The sequence below is a fragment of the Hordeum vulgare genome, chromosome 1H (genome assembly GCF_904849725.1).
Source record: "Hordeum vulgare subsp. vulgare chromosome 1H, MorexV3_pseudomolecules_assembly, whole genome shotgun sequence".
Taxonomy (NCBI): domain Eukaryota; kingdom Viridiplantae; phylum Streptophyta; class Magnoliopsida; order Poales; family Poaceae; genus Hordeum; species Hordeum vulgare.
In genome coordinates, this window is record NC_058518.1 from 185,330,011 (window position 1) to 185,352,646 (window position 22,636).

The 22,636-nt window shown below is 47.5% G+C and overlaps 1 protein-coding gene across 3 annotated transcripts; it reads left to right on the forward strand.

Annotated features, from left to right (window-relative positions):
• The first annotated feature begins 440 nt into the window (after positions 1 to 440).
• LOC123428300 lies at positions 441 to 22,336 on the forward strand. Of its 3 annotated transcripts, none has more exons than XM_045112506.1 (6): positions 441 to 1,864; positions 11,125 to 11,496; positions 11,812 to 12,035; positions 12,121 to 12,178; positions 18,830 to 18,979; positions 21,185 to 21,339. In XM_045112506.1, the coding sequence occupies exons 1-5, from the start codon at positions 497 to 499 to the stop codon at positions 18,941 to 18,943; spliced, it is 2,136 nt and encodes a 711-aa protein (XP_044968441.1). In that variant the 5' UTR covers positions 441 to 496; the 3' UTR covers positions 18,944 to 18,979; positions 21,185 to 21,339. The 3 variants fall into 3 exon arrangements, with proteins under 3 accessions (XP_044968441.1, XP_044968448.1, XP_044968435.1); XM_045112513.1 differs by having other exon boundaries at positions 18,844 to 18,979; XM_045112500.1 differs by lacking the exon at positions 18,830 to 18,979 and adding an exon at positions 21,895 to 22,336 and having other exon boundaries at positions 445 to 1,864; positions 21,185 to 21,381.
• Positions 22,337 to 22,636: the final 300 nt, after the last annotated feature.

The following is a 22,636-nucleotide window of genomic DNA, read 5'->3' on the forward strand; positions in this document are numbered from 1 at the left end:
GGTCGTGCCTCTCAAAAATGAAAAATACATTTTCTATTTTTTTTCTATCACAAAAGGTTCGGTTTTTCCATCTTTTTTTCCGTAAAATAAGTTTGTCGAAATCTATCACATGAAACCTAGTTTTAAATATCTCGAGAAACCCAACGGTTAAAACGATTCAAGATTTGAATGCACGATTTGTTTTTTATTTTTATTTTAAAATACGGATCTAGAAAAAAAAATCTGTTACGACAAATGGCATATGCAGTACGGTATTTGTTCCAACTTAAAAAGATGAGAACGATCTTTAAAAAGAATATTTCTCAATCATTGATTTCGGGTCTAGCCGCAATGACTGATTGCACTAATATGAGAAGTCCCGGTCCAGCATGGGGATCCAGTCGGCCCTCGTCAGGTTTCTGAACACGAAATGCAGCCCAAGAAGGGAATTCCGATAAGTCACACTGCAACACTCACACGACATCGGGGCGCACCAAACCCCTCCCCACCTTTCCCAATGGCCGACGCCTCTTCGGGCGGCGGCGGCCGCGCGCCCCGTGCCTCAACCTCCCGGTCCGACGCTAAGCTTGAGACCTCGGCGTCGGCATCCCTTGACGGTGGCCTCCTCCTGCGTCTCCTCCAAAACCCTTCTCCACGCCCGCAACATCAACAAAACCCCGCGCAGCCCCTCGCCGAGCCGAACAACTTCTTCGTCGACCCCGCCGTCGCCGCCGTCGGCCCCCTGTTTTCCTCCCCACCGTACGTGCACGTGGGGGGATTTGCGTGGCCCTCCTCCTCCGCCCCTCAACCGCAGCTCCGATCCTCCGATCCTCGCTTCGCGCAGCCGTTGGATCCTTACACGGAACTTGGAGGAGGCGGATTCCGATCCGTGGATGTTGTCTCAAGGAACAGGCCGGAGAAACCAAGGTCAGGGGCGCCGCCTCCTGGATTTGTCGAGCCGTCGCCTCCTAAGTTCGTCACGGCGTGGCATTCAGCTACCGGTCGTGAGGTGCATGATGCTTTTGGTGCAATGCAGCAGAACAGTGAGCGGCAAAGGGAGCCGAACTATCACCACCCAAAGGGCTTCTGTAGAGCACATAATAGTGAAAATCAGGAGATTCCAACTTTCACAGGTGGCCAGGGAGTACTTGGCAGACTGCCCCATGAAGAGCGCAACACATCATTGATCATAGGTAGCCGTGGTCCAGCTGCTGTAATGATGTACAGGGAGCAGCAGCAGCAACAACAGGAACACGTATTATCAAGGATGCCGCCTGATACAAATGCAAGTGCAAATGCCCATGGATTTACTGGGAGGATGCCACATGGGGATCAACATATACTTCAATTCGCAGGCGGCTGGACACTCCTTGGAGAACATCATATCCATCCAGTCACAGGTGCCAGAATACCACACAAAGGTCAGCGGCAGCAAGAGCCCTGCTTGGCAGACATTTCACAAGGTGATCAGAGGTGGCAGGGCCATGCCCCACGGAACCTTCCTGCTGGGACTGTGCTTGAGATGTTAGGTAAGATGCCAATGAAGGAAAAACACCAGGTGACAGTACCTTCTAGCAGTTCAGTTGACATGTATGTTAGGGGGGATAGAGGTAAGAAGATCCTGACAAAAGAAACTGGCTTGGAGGTTGGAATTGGGGTAGTAGGTTCTCAACGTGGAGTGCACGGGCCGGTTGTAGTGGATGCAAGGAATTTCAAGGTATCGTACCAGAACAGTGAGGTTAGATTTGCTGCAAAGAAAGAAGAAGAGTATGCTGACAGCAAGGAGGAAGATGCTATAATTGAGCAGTTCATGGATACCGTGGTGATTGAAGGAAATGATGAGGCCAAGGGCATGGTTGCGCGGAACAGTGGCTCAAGGAGCAAGGTAAATTGAATATTTCCAGGCAGATTAAGGTGTACTCCATCCGTTTCCAAAATTATTGTCATGGTGTTTTAGCTAAAACCACAGGAATAATTTTGGAACGAATGCATTTAATGTCTGATTAAGTTAATTCTCCCATAGCCAGCAGATGTTAGGCAGTCATAGTGGGGAGTAACTTAGAGTAGTAACATACTAGTCTATGTTACTACCTTCATAATGGGTAGTGTCATAGGTGTGATAACAGAGAGCTTCATTTATTACTTTGTAGAGTCATTTTATATTGGGAACTGCTATGTGATGGTAACATATTATGTTACTCCATTTGCATCTCTCCTCATTAATTACTTGCCACATCATATTTTTTGTCTATGTGGCATCCATGTTACTACTTATGTTACTCCCACTATAAGCAGCCTTAATTAGAGCAAGTACTCCCTCGCTTCCGGTTTAGAGGGGCCTATCTCAATTTTTTTGTTTTTCCGTTTTGTTAGTCCCATTTTTATTGCTCCCAATCACCTGTTCAGATTTTGAGGCGCATTAAATCGTTTTATGCAAGGATTAAGAGAAAACTCACCAATGCATGTAAAAGTTCATGGTGATTTAGCGGCTATATTAGGCCTCTTCCAATGCATAGGTGCTTAGATGAGGTGGTAAGTGCATGAAAGAGCTTAGCAACAAAACTCCCAAATACATTTGTGCATGAAACAATTAGTACTAATTAGAAGTATGAAACAGATCATAAATTAGAACTGATTCGAAATATGAAACGATACTATTGGAATGTCAGGAAGTCGAGCCATGTATTTGATTCGATACCATTGAAATATGAAACGATACCATTGGCTGCACGGTCCAACCGGTATCGCCGCTGCCCCAACACAGTGTTATGACCGGCGTGACTTATAGCCGGAGGAGGTCCAATGGGCCCGTTCAGTTAAGGGCTTAGCCCAAGTTATCTTAGTTAAGTTAGGGGCTTAGCCCAACTTTCCTTATTTCTATTACCTTAGAGCTTATATAAACAATTGTAAGATGCCTTTTGGAATTAAGCAATAAGGCAATTCTATTGCCCGGCTCCCAGAGGAGCCGGAACCCTAACCCTAGCCACCGCCTCCACTACTCGCAGCCGCCTCCTCCCTGCGCCGAGACGGCGCTGTCGCGTCGGCCGCGACGCCCTCGTCTCCTCCAACCTCCCTCCTACCCTTATAACCTAAGGCACAGGGCCGGTAGAACCCTAGTTTCTACCAGTTTGGTATCACGAGACTCTGGTTCGACCATGTCATCACCGCCGCCCGCCTCCACCGTTGTGCCGTCGTCCCCCACCACCACCCCGATGATCATCACGGCCGGTGGCCCACACCTGCCCGCGCCGGCCTCTTCTGCCGCGCCGCCTTCTGCCGTCCTCACCCCGGAAGAGCTGACCGGCGCGATCCACGACCTGGCTACCGTCGTCCAGGGCATCCGGCTATACCTGGTTGCGCCCTACGGGCCGCAGCCGGCCGTGCCACCACTAGCCAGCGTCGGCCCGTCCTGGCTGCCCTGGCAGCAGCAGCTGCTGGCGGCAACCGCCGCGCTCGCCTGGCCGCTGCAGCCACCACTGCAGCTGCCTCCACCATCCTTGGTGGGGCCACGACAGCCGACCCTACAGCTGCCGCCGCCGACTCCCACCACCTCCGGGCCCGACCGCCGCGCCTGGGGTGCCGCTCAACCAGCTTTGGTTCCCCCTTCCCCGTCACTGCTACCGGCTTGGGTGACCGAGTCGTCACAGCCGGTCCACACGACGGCCTCGGCGCTGCCGCACACCCAGTACGGCGGGCCCTCCAGCTTTGCCGTCCCCAACGGGTACCCGGCGCAGACCCCTCCACTGCTCCGCGCCGACGAGCCATACCACCAGGGCGGCCCTACCCACACGCCGCCGCGCTTCGCCAAACTGGACTTCGCCACCTACGACTGCACCGAGGACCCCCTGAACTGGCTCAACCAATGTGACCAGTTTTTTCGGGGCCACTGGACACTGGCGTCGGAACGCACCTGGCTCCCTTCGTATCACCTCCGAGGCGCCGCACAGACGTCGTATTACGCTCTGGAACAAGACGAGGGCGGCATGCCCCCTTGGGAGCGTTTCCGCGAGCTCTGCCTCCTGCGCTTCGGGCCCCCGATCCAAAGGAGCCGGCTGGCGGAGCTCGGTCGCCTTCACTTCACCTCAATGGTGCAGGACTTCACCGACCGCTTCCAGGCCCTGGCGTGTCACGCGCCCGGCGTGTCGGCTCGTCAGCGGGCCGAGCTCTTCGTGGGCGGATTGTCGGATCACATCCGCGTGGACATCGAGCTCCGCGGACCGCAGGACCTCCAAACGGCAATGTATTACGCCCGAGCCTTCGAGCGTCGCACGTAGGCCCTTCAGCAGGCGGCTCCGACTTGCGGCGCCCGGCAGCCAGGCCGGCCGGCCCAGATAGCACCATCACCAGGGCGGCCGCCCCCGGGCCCGATGGCGGCCCCCGCTCCGGCCGCGCCACGAGCCTTCCGTCGACTCACACCGGCCGAGCAGCTCGAGCGCCGTCGCCAGGGGCTTTGCTATAACTGCGACGAGCCATACGTACTAGGCCATGTAAGCCTGCGCCTCTTCTACTTGGAGGCGTCCGACTACGTCGAGGAGGACACCGCCACCGATGGGCCTGACGACTTGCCCGGCCCAGTTGCCGTTGACGCCGCCCCGGCGACGGCTCTCGTGGTATCCCTCCATGCGCTCGCAGGCATCCGAGATGAGCGGACTATGCTCTTGCCGGTGATGATGAACGCGAGCGCCTGGTGGCCCTCCTCGATACGGGCTCCACACATAACTTCCTGCCCAAGTCGACGATGCGCCGCTTAGCGCTCCAGTTGACGGGCGGGGAGCAACTCCGGGTCATCGTGGCTAACGACGACCACCTCCGGTGCCATGGGATCGCCCACGACGTGCCTGTCACCATCGGCGATGAGCACTTCACCATCACGTGCGCCGGCATTGATCTGGGCTGCTTCGACTTCATCCTCGGCGTCGACTTCTTACGGACCCTCAGCCCCATTCTTTGGGACTTCGACGCCATGAAGATGACTTTCTGGCGCTTGGGTCGCCGCATCCAGTGGGCGGGCATGGGTGGCGCCTCCCCAGCGACGCCGCAGCTTCAGCTGGCAGCGACTGACACAGGGCCTGAGCACCCCCTGCTGGATCATCTCTTGCAGCAGCACCACGATCTCTACGACGAGTCTCAGGGCCTTCCGCCAGCCCGGGCGTATGACCACCGCATTCATCTCCTGCCGGGCACAGCGCCGGTTGCGGTGCGCCCCTACCGCTACCCCCAGTTGCAGAAGGACGAGCTGGAGCGGCAGTGCACATTCATGCTCGCTTTGGGCATTATCCGGATCTCCACATCGCCGTTTTCGGCGCCCGTCCTCCCCGTTCGCAAGTCGGACGACACGTGGCGCTTCTGCATCGACTACCGTGCCCTGAACGCCCTGACGCTCAAGGACAAATTTCCAATCCGAGTTGTTGACGAGCTACATGGGGCGCGCTTCTTCACCAAGCTCGACCTCCATTCGGGCTACCACTAGGTGCGGATGCATCCGGACGATATCGCGAAGACAACGTTTCGGACTCATCGCGGCCACTTTGAGTTCTTGGTGATGGCTTTTGGCCTCTCCAACGCTTCGGCAACCTTTCAGGCCTTGATGAACGACCTCCTCCACCCCTACTTGCGTCGGTTTGTGCTCGTCTTCTTTGATGACATTCTTATCTACAACGCTTCTTGGGCAGAGCACCTTCAGCACATCGCCATCGTCTTCAACGAGCTTCGAGCGCATCATCTTCATCTTAAGCGCTCGAAGTGCTCGTTCGGCACGCCTTCAGTCGCCTACCTCGGCCATGTCATCTCGTTCGAGGGTGTGGCTATGGACGCCGACAAGGTGGCGGCGGTCGCGGCCTGGCCGACTCAGCACTCGCCACGGGCTCTTCGCGGCTTCCTGGGCCTCGCGGGGTACTACTGGAAATTTATCCGGGAGTTCGGCCTCATCGCGTCCCCGCTCACACGCCTGTTGAGACGCGACGCCTTCGCCTGGGATGCGGAGGCCATGGAGGCGTTCGAGGCCCTCAAGCAGGCCCTCACGACGGGTCCCGTCCTTCAGATGCCCATTTCGACCAGCCATTCATGGTGGACTGCGAAGCCTCCGGTGTGGGGTTCGGCGTTGTCCTTGATCAGAGCGACGGACCGCTTGCGTTCTTCAGCAAGCCTTTTGTCGCGCCCCATCATAAGCTCGCGGCCTATGAGAGGGAGCTCATTGGCTTGGTGCAGGCCATACGCCACTGGCGACCGTATCGTTGGGGAGGTCGTTTCGGATTCGCACGGATCACTACAACCTCATATTCTTATTGGACCAAAGGTTGTCTACCATTCCCTAGCATCAGTGGATCAACAAGCTTTTTGGCTTCGACTTCTCCGTGGAGCATCGTCCGGGTCGCCTTAACACCGTGGCCGACGCCTTGTCCCGCCGCGACGCCGACCACGACTCGGACTCCGGCGACTCCGACGGGGCGGCTCTCTGCATCTGCTCGGTGCCCTCCTTCGCCCTCCTTGACGACATCCTCTGGGCCACCTCCGACACACCGGACGCTCAGCTTCTTCGGTAGCACCTCACAGCCGGCGACCTGGCCGAGCGGTGGCGCTTGGCGGATGGGTTGCTCCTACATGGGCGTCGCCTCTTTGTGCCTGATCACGGCGATCTCCGTCACCAGGTCCTGCTGCTGGCCCACTCGGCTGGCCACGAGGGTGTGCAGAAGACCCTCCACCGTCTCCGCGCTGATTTCTACATCCCTGGTGATCGGCCTTGGTCCGGGACTGGGTGCGGTCTTGTGTTACGTGTCAGCGTAACAAGATGGAGACACCGCCTCCGGCTGGGCTGCTGCAGCCCTTGGAGGTGCCCTCTCAAGTCTGGGCCGATATCTCCATGGACTTCATCGAGGGCCTCCCACAAGTGGGCGGCAAGTCCGTTATCCTCACGGTGATCGACCGCTTCTGCAAGTACGCCCACTTCATCGCGCTCGGCCATCCCTACATGGCCTCCTCCGTGTCTCGTGCCTTCTTCGACGGAATTGTCCGTCTCCACGGGTTTCTGGCTTCGATCGTCAGCGACCGGGACCCGGTGTTCACGGGGCATGTCTAGCGTGATCTCTTCCGCTTGGCGGGCGTGAAGCTCCGCCTGAGTACGGCCTTCCACCCTCAGACGGACGGCCAGTCCGAGGTGGTGAACAAGGTGATCGCCATGTATTTGCTTTGTGTTACAGGTGACCGTCCCTGTGTATGGGTGGATTGGCTGGCATGGGCGGAGTACTGCTACAACACCTCTTATCACTCCGCCCTGCGCGCCACGCCGTTCGAGGTGGTCTATGGCCGACCGCCCCCGCCTATCCTGCCGGTTGACCCTGAGACGGCTCAAACGGAGGTGGCAGGCGACCTGCTTCGCAGCCGGGACGAGATGCTTGCAGAGGTGCGCCAACTCCTTCTCCAGGCTCAACAGCTGTCCAAGCGCTACTACGACGATCATCACCGCGACGCAGAGTTTGCGGTGGGCGACTGGGTGTGGCTACGCCTCCTTCACCGCTCCACGTAGTCCCTGGACCCGCGCGCTAAGCGCAAGCTGGGCCCTCGCTACGCAAGGCCATTTTCTGTGGTGGAGCGCATCGGCAAGGTGGCCTACCGCCTGCAGCTTCCGGCCGGGGCTCGCATCCATGACGTGTTCCATGTGGGGTTGCTGAAGCCCTTCCATGGAGAACTGTCGGCAGCAACACCGGTGCTACCTCTTACCTCCGACGGACGACTCCTTCCAGGACCGGCAAAGGTGTTCCAGGTCCAACTACGTCGCGGAGTGTGGCGCTTGTTGATCCAGTGGCAAGGTCTTCCGGAGGAGGATGCCACTTGGGAGCAGCTTGACGAGTTCCGCCAACATTTTCCAGACTTCCAGCTCGAGGACGAGCTGTTTGCGCAGGCGGGGAGAGATGTTATGACCGGCGTGACTTATAGCCGGAGGAGGTCCAATGGGCCCGTTTAGTTAAGGGCTTAGCCCAAGTTATCTTAGTTAAGTTAGGGGCTTAGCCCAAGTTTCCTTATTTCTATTACCTTAGAGCTTATATAAACAGTTGTAAGACACCTTTTGGAATTAAGCAATAAGACAATTCTATTGCCCGACTCCCAGAGGAGCCGGAACCCTAACCCTAGCCACCACCTCCACTACTTGCAGCCGCCTCCTCTGTGCGCCGAGACGGCGCCGGCCGCGGCACCCTCGCCTCCTCCAACCTCGTTCCTACCCTTATAACCTAAGGCAGAGGGCCGGTAGAACCCTAGTTTCTACCACACAATAGGATATCTTTTAGAACAGTAGGAATGCCAACTACAATTCACCACGGAAACAATCAAAGTACGAACATCGGTTCCATTTTTTTTGAGCGCCAGTTCCAGTTTGAGGTATCAACAGTCTAAACTGCGGTGCATATAAACAAGTTGAGCACTTGATCAGATGCACGTTCTCCATTCTAATTGCCAAATTAACACTTTGTAGTCTGCCACAAAAGGTGAAATACTTTGGTGACACTATGGCATTTCTCAAGCTGAAGAACAGAACAATGTCACCTGCACAACCCTCCATGCCAGAGAGATGGGGAATGAGTGGAGTTCGTGGGGTTAGATTAGATTGAGCGTGAGAGGCAGGGTGCTTAGGGCACGACGTGATGAAAAAGATAAAACCAGGATCGAGTAAAAGAAACCGGAAATGGGTAGAGGAGTATTGGTTTTAAAAAACATTGGTGCGGGAGCAGGATGTTGTGCGATGGGGGTGGGATGAGGGGACGAAATTACATATGGGTTGAGCTTTAATAGTACAGATAAACCCACTATGGACCATCTTGTCACAGGTCACAAGTTCATACACTAAGCATGACTAATCGACACTGGTCGACACTGAAGTTGCGACCCATAGACTAGTAGACACTGAAGTGTAGTCGACCCTGGTGTTGAGACTCATAGACTAGTCTATAGACTCATAATCCTTGCTGACAATAGGCTAATCTTTGCTTAATAACCGGAGTGTTATCTAAGAGAACTAACTATCATGTTATAATGGGGAAGATATTTAACTAATAATTTATATTTATTTTTTATTCATCTGCTTTTCTATATGCCTGTATTGTGTAAGAAAACTAACTATCAAGTTGTATGATACAAAGGAAGCTAGGTTGACAAACTATGCGCGACACATGGTTAAAATTCACGAGTTTGGACTGAGATCGAGCGTGATCGAACTTAACTGTGTATCATATAGGATCATGGATGAACATATACCAGTATACCACTATCAGTTCCAAAGCTCAGTTGGCCCATGTATTTAATAGTGATACGACCTATAAGAGCCGCAAGGGTTTCTTGATCTTTCGATGAGATTGTAGCTTTGACTTTGGTGGAGCAACTTCGACAATCTGACTACAACGTGCGATGACGTTGCGCCTTAGCAATTGCTAAACCAACTTCGAGAGGTTATTGAACACATGGGAGCATGATTAACCTGGCCTTTAATACCCGCGAGCAATCAAAGAGCAAGCAACAACAAACAACAACAACAACAACCAAGCCTTTCAGTCCCAAACAAGTTGGGGTAGGCTAGAGTTGAAACCCATAAGATCAATCAAAGAGCAAGCAATAACTAAAATTTGCAATCTGGACATTGCGAATAAAGATGAAAGTTGGCATTCTGTAAGCGGTTTTGGTTTGGTCATTGAACACAAACGAAGTACGGAAAGTTGTAACTATGGCTAATTTTTAACTAAACAAAACCCCAGTCTAAACGATGCCTTAAGGGCTATATCTATAGTGGGGACAAGGGGGGGGGGTGATTTCATCCTCCCTTGGGAAGATGGAACTAAACTCCATCATAAGTCGTTTCCCCTACCCATACAGACACTAAAAACAGCCTATGTTATGGTGTTTCAAAATTACATGCAATGATGACATATGACAGGGGGGGGGGGTGATTTCATCCTCCCTTGGGAAGATGGGACTAAACTCCATCATAAGTCGTTTCCCCTACCCATACAGACACTAAAAACAGCCTACGGTATGGTGTTTGAAAATTACATGCTTCTATGATGACATATGACATGGGAGGACTTGGACGAAGTGACATCTTGTTTATTTCGTCCAAGTCCTTATATGTCATCATGGAAGCTTCAAAGTCTTGTAACCACCACTAGAAGCTCCATTTTTGTTGCTTGCACGCTCGCCTTCATCTCCATATTTGATCATACTCCAATGCTCATCCTTCTTGTCCATGCTAGATCCTTCATTCTTAAGGCAAAAAAAAAAATCTTATTTAGGCAGCATCATATTCCCATGAACAATAGAAGTAGTTCCAAGAAATGAAGTACCCAGTAATTCAATTAGCGTGCGCGGGCTCTAGTAATTGGTCTATCTTGTGTAGCAGTAGGGGCTATCTGTGTAACAGTGGTAGGGACGTCCTCATCAAATATACTAGTTAATGTACTACATAGAGATAGACCTATTAAGCATTTAAAAGTAAATAAAGAAAAGAGATAGACCTATTAACGAGTTCAATTAAGTTGATCTCTACTCTATCTATTTGAGCTTTGATAGAGTTGAGATCAAGTTCATACTCATACTGTGATGCTCAAACGCTAATGAATGGCACATGTACACCGTTCAGATTTACTCCCTCTGTTCGAAATTACTTGTCATAGGAATGGATGTATCTAGATATATTTTAGTTCTAGATACATTCATTTCTTTCCATTTTGGTGACAAGTAATTCCGGACGGAGGGAATAACTGATTTGCATATATGTGGGTGAAAGATGCACAATATACCAGTATCACACTAATGGCAGGACCAAAGATCTAAAACTATGCTTACAACACAACAAAGGAGCGCCTATCTAGTTATGTCAGTTTGCGCAACACAAAAGCCACCTTTTTTAACCTATTATTTGAAGTTAGTACCTGGGCGCAAACAATGTGCAGAAGAGTAGACAAGCAATCGTCCTTCTGTTATTTTTACTTCAATTATGAGCGAATTGTGATTTGTAGCTGTTTTCCCAATTATGTTGTCAAGTACTTGCCAGTTGCCACTAAGTATTCAGAATTGTGCCTTTACAAAGTTTGAGATAAACCCTTGAGTTATGCTTATGTTAGATTTAGTCGTGTACCCTAGTCATGCTCTTATATCTTGCAGGACTTCAGATCAGACTCTTCTAGAGGACATCATGTATCAAGCCAACGAGTAAGATTTCAGAGGAGAGTCAGGGCATGTCGGTATGACATAGATCGATTTACACCTAATTTCTTGTCAATCTTCGACTCATTGGTACCCTCAGAAGAGGAAATTGCAAAGCAGAATCAGTTGGTAATAGCTCTGAGCAGATTAATAAACAAGGAATGGCCAAATTCAAAACTTTACCTCTATGGATCGTGTGCTAATTCCTTTGGTTTCTCAAATAGTGATATTGATCTTTGTCTCTCTATTGACGACAAGGAAATGAGCAAAGTTGATATTATACTGAAATTGGCGGACATCCTTCAAGCTGGCAATCTCCAGAATATTCAGGCGAGATGCATATCCTCTCATGTTGTATTATGAATTTATGATGAATCAAAGATCTTTTGAGTTGACTAAAATATGGATAATGCTCTGATCAACTTGCAGTATGATTAAGCATGTAATTTGCTTTTACCAATCGTTTGGCCATTATGAACTATGCATTCAACAATCTCACGGATGGTCTCTATATGTTAGCTATTGGTTATATATTTGTATATTCATTATATCCAGTCAATTTTCGTTTTCGAGGACCTCTTCAGTATGGATATAGAATTTGATCTTTTTGCCAAACTTCTGATTTATTTCTATCAAATTTTGCAGGCATTAACTCGAGCAAGGGTCCCTATAGTGAAGCTTATGGATCTGGATACAGGCCTTTCCTGTGATATATGTGTCAACAATCTATTAGCAGTTGTTAACACAAAACTTCTGAGGGACTATGCACAAATAGATCAAAGGTTACGGCAATTAGCTTTCATTGTGAAGCATTGGGCTAAATCTCGTCGTGTAAATGAAACATACCAAGGAACACTATCTAGTTATTCGTAAGTTGTCCATTTCTGATGATTTCAAAAATTATTATCATTGTCTTCACATGATCATGATCTGAATTCTTTTCTTCACATTCAGCTATGTAATAATGTGTATCCACCTCCTACAGCTGCGCAGAATACTCCCGTGTCTACAGGTATATGGAGTCTAATTCAACTGTTGTATACTCGAGTTTGGCTACTAATATGTGTACTGCCTACATCTGCAAAAAGTACTTTGCACTTCCAGGGCCCCATTGTTTTTATTGTTATTGAACAACTAGATTTGATACTTACCAGTAGTCGAGAATAACCTCAGAAAGAACTGTGATATGCTGTATATCACAGAATTTGATCTTTTAAAAGGATATATATTCCGGATTGTTGTGTTTTTTGGGAAAACAAGAAAGCTTTACATGCCGATGCATTAATAGATATAAAGCCTACGGTACAAGCAAGGTTTTTTAAGCACTAGGTGTTGAGCGAGCGGCTGGCACTACTTTGTGCAATGCCAGTTTAAGCGTTTTGTATGGATGCCGTGCGGACATGAACATGGGACACCATACTACTATGCATACCGTCTAATGCTTCATTTCGAAGGAAGAACTTGGATTAATCACCAATCAATAGGCAGTAGCACATAAGCTTTCAGCAACAATATTGCAGTAGCACTAGCACATCAAGCAGCACAACAGTAGTTAGCAGCATATTGCAGACCACAGTAAAGTTGTCGGACGTCCGGGTTGTTGGCCGGACATTCCAGTGAAATTGTCGGACGTCCAAGGCTTGGTCTAGCTTTGGGTTTTTGCTCTTGGGTGTACGTCGAAAGGAAGCTCCAGCTGTCCTGGCTTTTGTCTGGACCGTTCGACTACTTGATTTGGATGCTTCTTTCCTTCCTTCGCTTGCGCTTTCATCTTCAGTTTCAGGCTTCCCTCACGGACGGTGTTGGCGTACTCTTGTGCTTGCACTCCTCCCTCACACATGTTGCTCAGCTCAAACATAAATGTGAAAAGAGTTGAAGGGATACCATCCATGAGAGAATGAAGTCATCACGCATAAAGGATGGAATTCACCTAAGTATATGTGATGCACGTGTCCCTCGGAAACGGAGCCAAAGCTAAGGTGATAACCCTAGGGTGCTTTGCACCATCCCCCCCCCCCCCCCCCCCCCCCCCACACACACACCTTGAAAGATCCTAACTTGTCAAGCACTATGTACTCATCATGTTGATGTTGTACATGACCACTCTCCAAGGTGGCTCCTTCATCCATGAGATGTATCTTGCAAATAACAAGAAGGAAACAACATGAAAGTGTAGTCCATTCATGAAGCTCATATCAAGATGGTGCAAAGGGAATGAGTTCACCTTAGGAAGGTTCCCGAAACACTTGTGTATAGTGTATGTCTTCTTGCGGGCAAGATGTCTCACAACGGCATCGCCTTGTGATTCCTTTGAGATGAGCAAACATAACATACATCTGGAAACACAAAGGTGGTAAGCATGAACATAATGTCCATCATGCATGTGGCGGTTCACCCGACAAGTGTCGTCATCATGCTTATCATAAGTGTGAGAAAGAAAGGTTTCATGCCATAGGAGTATGTGAAGTGAGCACAACTAAAGACATCATGCTTGTTATAGGTGTGAGAAAGAAAGGTTTCAACTTATCTTTATTGCATAGCCCAAGGGGAATATATGCCGCAATGGTTTGAGGGGAAGTCCCATGCTCAACCATCTCGTCACTGTCGCCAAGGATGAAAGCCGAAAGGTGTGGCTCATAATCATCTGCCTCCATGAACGAAGGGAACATGCTTGGCTATATCTCACTTGGGGTGCCTCCGAAGATGGAATGGTCACCCTTGCTTGTAGTTGGTGGTCGACTTGATGAGGTCACTGGAGCTTCTTCTTGTCGGTGAGGGTGTTGATGTCGGTGTGATTTTGAAGATGGTAGCTTGGAAGCATGTGCACTTGAGCGTCGTCGTGAAGATGATCTTGAAGACGACTTGCGTTTGTTGGGCATGTTTTGAATGAGTTCTATTTGTGTGTCCATCTTGGTGTCGATGCAGTCCTACCTGGCATTGAAGGGGTCCTTGTAGGCATAGACGGGATGTGATGTGCCTGCCCTATCCATAGTAGCACTCGAGCAAGGTATGGATAGAGATGGAAAAGAACAATACCAGAGCTACCTCTTTCAGATGTTGGTGAAGGATAAGTGACCTCATGATTGACAATGAGAAATGAGTGCAAATGGTAATGAACCTCGTTCAATCTCACACCTACACACAAAGGCTTATAGTGGAGCTCGTCGGGGATTCGTGGCATGATTCTAGCAATTTGAAATTCAAGATATGTAAAACTTGGAAGCAAACTAGAATGAACTCACAATGATATGTAAAGTGCTCACAAAAGTAGGGATACAGAGACAAAAAGGAAACTCACACTCAAAGATAATGGGGCTCATGCGACCAAGAAAATGAGTGTACGAAATTGTCCTAACAAAGACTAAGCTCGTTGCACAAACTCCAGTAGAGACATTAGCTTGGTTGTATGGTAGGGCGAGATTCGAGAACTTGGCACCAACCTACAAGACACGTGTAATATTTTCCTATCCAATGGCACAACTATCTTTGTTGCTCAAGTGTTTTGCGTATAAGCTCTCGTGACTTTCTTTTTGATATTTTTCCCAACTTTTTCTTCCTTCTCCGTTCTATAGGATGGCGGTTCGACCCGCAATGTTGTATGGAGTTGAGTGTTGGCTGACTAAAAGATGACATGTGCAACAGTTAGGTGTGACGGAGATGTGCATGTTGAGATTGATGTGTGGCCACACTAGGAAGGACCGAGCCCAGAGTGATGATATACGAGATAAGAGTTGGGGTATAACCGATTGAAGAGAAGCTTGTCCAACATTGCCCGAAGATGGTTTCGGGCATATTCAATGCAGGCCTCCAGAAGCTCCAGTGCATAGCAGACAGCTAAAGCGTGCTGATAATGTCAAAAGAGGTCGGGGCAGACCAAACTTGGCATGGGAGGAGTCCGTAAAGAGAGATCCGAAAGATTGGAGTATCACGAAAGAACTAGTCATGGACAGGGGTGCGTGGAAGCTTGTTATCCATGTGCCAGAAACATGTGTTGGTCGCGAGATCTGATGAGTTTCACCTCTAGCCTACCCCAACTTGTTTGGGACTAAAGGCTTTGTTGTTGTTGTTTTTCTTCCTTCTCCACCACTTTCCTTTTAGCCCTGACCAAATATGCAAGATAAGTATCACAAGATAATGTACGAAGTAACTATACACACGATATAATGGGTAAACAATTACTAAGGTGCTCAGGTTCACGGGGCCCAACAAGACTCGGATAGGTAGTCTCAATAGGGTCAAAGGTATTCACAAAGAATGATATACCTCGTTGATTCCTCTACTTTGACAAAATCGGAGAAGACCGACCTTGCTTCCGGTGTTGGTATCAAAAGGATGGATGGATCGTCGTCGTTGGCGAGCTTGGTGATTGATGTAGTCGATGGATAGGTATAAGTTGTCCTTGGCAAGGATCCCCAAGGGAGTAACCGACCAAGATCCACGACTTCGAGTCGTGGCTGATGGCCTAGGCGAAGATGCCAATATGCCTATAATTCGTTGGAAGCAAATGATGTGAAAACCTATATGGTGATCAAGGGCACATCGATAGCTTCTAAATGAGTTCAAGAACACCAAAATCAGAGTCTGGTATCAAAAGTTATGGCCAAAACTGCGAAACACCCGCAACAATTTCTGGGTTTGCGGGACAGTTTGGGAAGAAGGCCGGAGTTCAGCTTGGATGGAAAACCTTCCGTCGTTGAGCGCGCTTTAGCCGGACAGTTTGGCACTAGTCCACGGACAGTCCAGGAGATCTTGAGAAATTTCAGACCGCGAGTTTTGGTGAAGAAACTCGATTTTGCGACGGAAAAATGAGATTTCTGTTAGGAAGTATTAGTATTGGTCTAGAAGTCCTTATTAGTCTATGTTTACTTTTCTTGCACCTCAAGTCTTATTTAATATATATATATACATACATATTATATATGCAAATAGAGATAAGTTGCTTTCATAACATGGTATTATAGCCTAGGTTTAGGTCTCCCGACGCCGCAACTCGTCCTTATGATCCAATAGATTTTTTTTTCTCGACCGACCTATTCTTCTCTCGGTCGATCTCGTCTTCCGATATTCTCTTCTCGATAGATCTCTTCGTCCGTTGTCAATGCCTCAACCAGATCGGGCCGCCGGTTTCCTTATTTGCTCGGGCTAGCGCTGGGCTACCACATCCGCATCGCGGACGTCGTCGCCTCGTGTATATGTCCATCAAACGCAACCGCCGCTCCGGCCAAGATCCGCTGCCTTCTGCCAAGACGTACCGCTAGACTACTGCCTTCCCCCAGGACGTGTAGGACGCGCCTGCTGCCTTCAGCGAACAGGGGCATACCGCATGGCTGCCAGCCTGCTCGTTGGGGCGTGGCTCCAGGCATTCGTTCTAAGCTGCGTTGACTGGTTGATTTGGCAAAAGAAGGAAAAAGGAAACATGTGCTATATGGTGATGGTGTGCTGCTACGTGTTTCTGCCGTGCTACTACTTGCTGCTACCGGCTGCTGCTATGTCTACTTGCTGCTACGTTGGGCCTAATGCCTTGGTTCCTACTTCGTTTCGCACATGCATCTTTGTCTGGTGTTGCATGCTCTTCCGCTAGTTGTTTTCTAGTTTCCTATATTTTCCGCTGCGCTCACTAAATCCGTTGATATTTTATGTTTTTCATGTCATGCGAGTCCATCAAACTTCTATCCATCAGCCTTTTTTCCTGGTCATTGTCCTCTCTCAATAGAATTTCTGTGGCCTCTCTTTGCATTTTGATCTAAGTCCATTCTCTTGCCACCGAGCTTCTTTCTCCGCCGGTTTTCATGGGCCATGATTCTTTAAGCATGCCTCATTGCCTTGTTGCTCCCCCTGCACGCGTGGTTGCCGTCGAGAGTACACCAAGGTATTCGTCTGCCATCGATCCCGAACAGGAACCTGGAGAGCACCAATCTTAAGTGTATCGACAGTTGGCTCGACATGGACCTGCACATCATCATCAGTGAGAGTACTAACCGGGATTGTACCCACAATTGGTTGGACCTGAACTTGCACGTCATTATCAGTGTTAATGTCCACAAAATCACCCTGAACACGAGACACATCCTTGTCCCCCTCTTGCACAGGGTATAGGTGGTCCAGCTCTGCAAACAACAGACTGAGATTAGTAGGCTCACCATAGAATGGCTCGGACTCCCTGGAGGTAACATCTATACTCACAACCTACGTTTTTCAGAGGGACACCAACATTTATACCCTTGCTGACTAGAAGAGTATCCCAGAAATACACACTTCACTGCTCGAGGATCAAGCTTTCCAATAGATGGTCGGTGATCACGAACAAGCAAGTATTGCCGGACAGCTTTGGGGAAACAACAAACTTATTATCTCCAACGAGCAACTCAAAAGGGGATTTCCTACCTACTCCCTCCGTCCCAAAATAACTGTCTCAAGCTTAGTACAATTTTATACTAGAGCTAGTACAAAGTTGAGACACTTATTTTGGGACGGAGGGAGTAGTATCTTGGAAGGTGTCCGGTTGATCAGGTATGTGGCTGTCATAACTGCTTCATCCCATAAGAACTTAGGCTCATTCATGGTAAACATCAACGACCGAGCAACCTCAACAATATGATGATTCTTCCTTTCGGCCACTTCATTCTGAGGTGGGATGTCCGCACATGAAGTTTGATGAAGAATCCCTTGGTCAACCATGAAAGCCCCAAAAATATTGTTCACATACTCTGTGTCATTATCAGTCCTGAGCACCTTGACCTGCACCTGAAACTGGTTCTTTACATGGAAGTTCTGAAAACAGCTAAACACCTCATCCTTGTGACACATCAAGTAAATCCAAGTCATACGAGAATAGCAGTCAGTAAGGGTGTGTTTGGTAGGATGCATGGAGGGTGCATGAGGGCAAAAGTTTCTAATCTGACCCACTTTCGTTTTTTGGTAGGGTGCATGGGCTCACCTAAGCTTATGCTCATATGATGCATAAAAGGGCTTCCGCCATGCCCATCTCATGCACCCGAGACAGGGTGCATGGAGGCAGCCATGCTGGCCCTGACCCTCGTCCCCACCCACCAGACCACGTCCAGATGTGTTTAAATTTTCAAAAGATGTCCATAATTCTAAAATTTGTTTAAATTTTCAAAAAATATTCGGAATTTCAAAATTTGTTCCAATTTTTAAAAAATGTTGAGAATTTCAAAATTTGTTTAAATTTTTGAAAATGTCTAATTTTTTTTTTAACTTTTTCTAAAAATGTTCAGATTTTTTTTTTTTAAATCCAAATTTTTATAAAAATAAAAAATGCTCAGAATTTCAAAAACTGTTTAAATTTCCAAAAATATTCATAATTTCAAATTTTGTTTTCATTTTTATAAAATATTCAAATTTTGATTAAATTTTCAAAAATAACAATGAGTCAGGAGAGGGTCTATGTTAATAGAGCTCTTTAGATAGGGAGAGGAAAGACGTAACTAGACCGCGGAAAGAATAGAATCTTTTACCGCTACATCCGCTGGAGAAGAAAACTCAGCAAAGGAGATTCCTATCCTTTCTCTAGTTGAAGACTAATCTGGATATTCCCGAAGATGCTTGACTTCGAGTTCTTGGAGTGACAGCTTTCTAATATGTTCATTTTTTTAAAAATTGTTTAGATCTTCAAAAAATGTTCAGCATGTCTAAACATATGCAGGCTGCCAAACAAAGTCTCGGCTCAGCATGTCTCAGCGCATACATCACCGCCAAACAAGGGCAATTGCATGGACTCAGCATGTCTACATTCAGCATGGATGAGAGGAACAACTAAGCTAGGTCCATACATGCTACCAAAGACACCCTAAAGGTAGCAAAATACTTCTTTTCATTCATTGACACTACCGGGCTAGTCCATACATCCGAATGAATAGGCATAAAAGGAGATATGCTCCTAAGCCCCTTACTCACATATGAGGTTCGTGTATGTTTTGCATATTCACAAGCATCACATGTTAACTTGCCCTTGCCTACTCCGCACATAATATCTGGATATATTCTACTCATCTTATCAAAAGATATATGACCCATCCTATGGTGATGGATCATCGCCTGCTTCTCCTTGTCTTCCATGGTCGCAGCACACACCAAGTCCGGCTGCACCTCCTGGTTCATGTTCCAAAGCCCCCTACGCCCGGTGCCAGTCCCAACCGTCTGGCCCGTCTGTCCCTCCTGAATCGAGTAACCAAACTTGTCAAGGATCACACGACAGTCTATTTGATCAATGAGAGCGCTAGAAGAGACCAAATTGACAGGAAAAGCTGCCACATGTAAAACTGACGATAAGGAGATGGTTGAAGTGCACTTAACAACCCCTATGACAGGCTGATTTGTACCATCGGCAGTTTGTATAGTGCCATTGTGGGTAGGAGCATGCTTATGGTAAGACAGGAATTATCCGCAACATGCTTAGATGCTCTAGAGTCTAGGACCCACTCTGAAGTACTCTCATTAGGAGTAAAAGATGCCTTTGTCGAATTACCTTCATCGGTGGAGGCCTAATGACCAAAGTCTCCATAGGCAGCCTCATCAACTTCCTCGCCCTGTGATGTCCCCGTGTCTCATCGCAGCCGCAGCCTGGTCTGGTACCACGTTGACTCGAGAGAGAGGTACCTAGGTCGAGCTGCTGTCTCGTAGCACTCACGAGGAGACTCTCGTGTGGCGGCTGGGACTGAGAACGGGAGGGCCGGTTGCCTGCTTCTAGGTCAGTCCCTCCACACGGGCTTGGGCCCTAAGAGATAAGAGGATGGGCTTGGGCCCATACCGGTTCAACATAAATATAAAAATATATTTCATGGTGAATCTATTGATAATGATTTGGTACTCTAGACATTGATATTTTTGTCTATAAACTTGGTCAAAGTTAGAGAAGTTTGATTTTTTGAAAAACTAGTACAGCTTATATTTAGGAAAGGAGGGAGTATAGTGGGGAGGGAGAACTAGCTGTTTGTGCAGAAATTATGCAGTTGGATAATCCAATCTGAAAGTGCCCGGACAGTCTGACTGGCAATGCACAACACACCATCTTTAGCCCACATAGAGATTTCAACGATTCCCGTCTAAGTCTGTTAGATCTCATCATGTTCTTCTAACCCGTCAAGTCCCGCCCCCACCCCCCGATGTTCTAATTGATCTTTTGTACTTCTCCACATATAGAAGAAAAGAATAAGGCAGGGAATAAAACTTGTACCCACCTTGGGGCTTGAACCTGGGTATATCATGAACTATTTTTCTTCTGTGTTCTACATCCCCTTGGAACCTGATGTGACGTTCTGGCGACTACAAATCTACGTCCTAGCTCCTGTACTGCTGTTAGCATCGACGAAAATCCCTAAACAGTCAGTCGGCTGTACGGCTTGGTCGCACAAAATGCACGGGTCGTGCTACGGTCCACATGATTTTGGCCCCAGCGAGTTCAAATTGGTCACCATGAGTTAGATCACATCAGTTAATGGAAGGCGTGTACCAACTACCAAGATCTGGATGAGTTCCAGCGTATTCTCTTCGTGAAGGGCTAATAACTGATTCATTTAAAAGATAACTTTGTTTGATCTAAGAAATTGTCTTGTGGGATTATTGTTCTTTTGGCTTAATTGCTTGCTGAAAGTTGATATTTTTCTTGTTGTTTGGTGTTGTTGATATTGTCTATTTATCCAAATTTGGAAAGGTGAACTTAAGCTGCAGTATTTTAAAATATTGATATTATCTCCATATGGTTAATGGTCAAGAAGAATGAACACACTTCAGTTTACAAAGAATGGAAAGAAATTTGCATTTCCCTTCCCATCATCACCCCTTTATCTTTCGATCGAAATAGCTCAAGGTTCTTTCCTGAGCACATGAATTATCATACCAAGCCTTGTTAACTACCTCTGTTTCAAACTAAAACCACGACAAGAATTAGGAATGGAGGGAGCAGTATATTTTTTGCACTATGTTGTAGCACCATTATCCATTTGTTCTGCAATGGTGACATGTTTTTTTTTCTTCTCAACTACATTATCAATGCTGCCAGGAAATGGACCCAACTTGTTACGTCACTGTGGATGATAATCATTATGCTTATTTTGATCAAGTGGACAAGCTGAATAACTATGGCGCTCACAGCAATGAGACTCTGTCAAGTCTGCTTTGGGCCTTCTTCCATTATTGGGCATACCAGCATGATTACACACAAGATGTTATATCAATACGTACGGGAAAGATCATTAGGTAATGTTGCGTACTTGCTAAACCACCCTTTCGTTCCCACATTTATCGGCGCTGAGCTCCTGTTCCCTTTCTGAATCTCATGATGCCTAACTGTGTTCAGCAGCATTTATTTTTTGTCACATTTAGTATGGTATTCCCTTCGTTGCAAATTGTACAGGTAGGACGTATTATTCTTGATTAGGACAAGGCTTTGACAAAAAAACATTTAATATGTTGTTATGTGATGCAAAATCATCGTAAGTACTTCTGAATGCAAATTTAATGGCTTCAATTCTATGTGAAATAAATTGCACACTACAGTAATTGTTGGTCAAAGCATTGTTTTAACCAATCAAAATGCGCCCTGCATCTTGCAAAAGAGGGATTACCTTCTCTTGTCAAACCAATTAGTGTATCATAAAAGAGTTGAACATGCAATCAATGAAGCAAAGAAGCTTGTGTTTTTCCTTATTCCATAGTGGAACATGAAGTAATTCGAGAAGTTATTTATCTTCATACATGTGGCACTTTCAGTAAGCACATGAAGGACTGGACAAGACGTGTCGGAAATGACAGACATCTCATTTGTATTGAGGACCCTTTCGAGACCTCCCATGATCTTGGCCGTGTCGTCGACAAGTTCAGCATCAAGATCCTCCGAGAGGAATTTGAGCGAGCCGCCAATATATTGCAGTATGATCTGAACCCCAGTGTGACGCTGTTTGAGCCATATGTGTCCCCTCCTCCATCTGGGACCCTTGACGAGGAAGTGACTGTTAGTACCGCGGGAGCTATAATATGATGATAATACAAACCTGTATGGAACCCCTTTGTTTACATGTTTGTTATGGCTTGCCTCAGTTGTGCATAGCTGTACAATAGATGGTTAGTTGTAAAGTAACGGGAATCCATTTTTGAGGCCAGACTCATCTGCACCTGTGCTAAATAAAAAAAATCAAAACAAATACTTAAAAAATTCAAAAGATTCCATTTTTTTATGGATGGTAGACTATTTTATGCGTGAGGTCCGTTCTAATTTTTGAAACATTTAGTCATCTGAGCAGCTCTTCACAAAAAAGACAAATTCGGAAGTTCGCTCTAATTTTTAAATCATTTGAACATCTCAGCAGATTTCGGCAAGAAAGACAAATTCGAGTCTCTAAAAATGTTTACTGTTTATGCATTGTTTTGGCTTGATTTGTCTTTTTTGATTCTTTTGTCGAGAGCTGACCAAATCTAAATGGTTCGAAATTATAGCGGACCTCACAAATCAAAT

Coding starts and splice junctions, on each gene's coding strand:
- LOC123428300 (XM_045112500.1), top strand. CDS start 497: ATGGCCGACGCCTCTTCGGGCGGCGGCGGCCGCGCGCCCCGTGCCTCA. Junction 1,865..11,124: donor ACAGTGGCTCAAGGAGCAAG/GTAAATTGAATA, acceptor TATATCTTGCAG/GACTTCAGATCAGACTCTTC. Junction 21,382..21,894: donor CGTACGGGAAAGATCATTAG/GTAATGTTGCGT, acceptor TGGCACTTTCAG/TAAGCACATGAAGGACTGGA.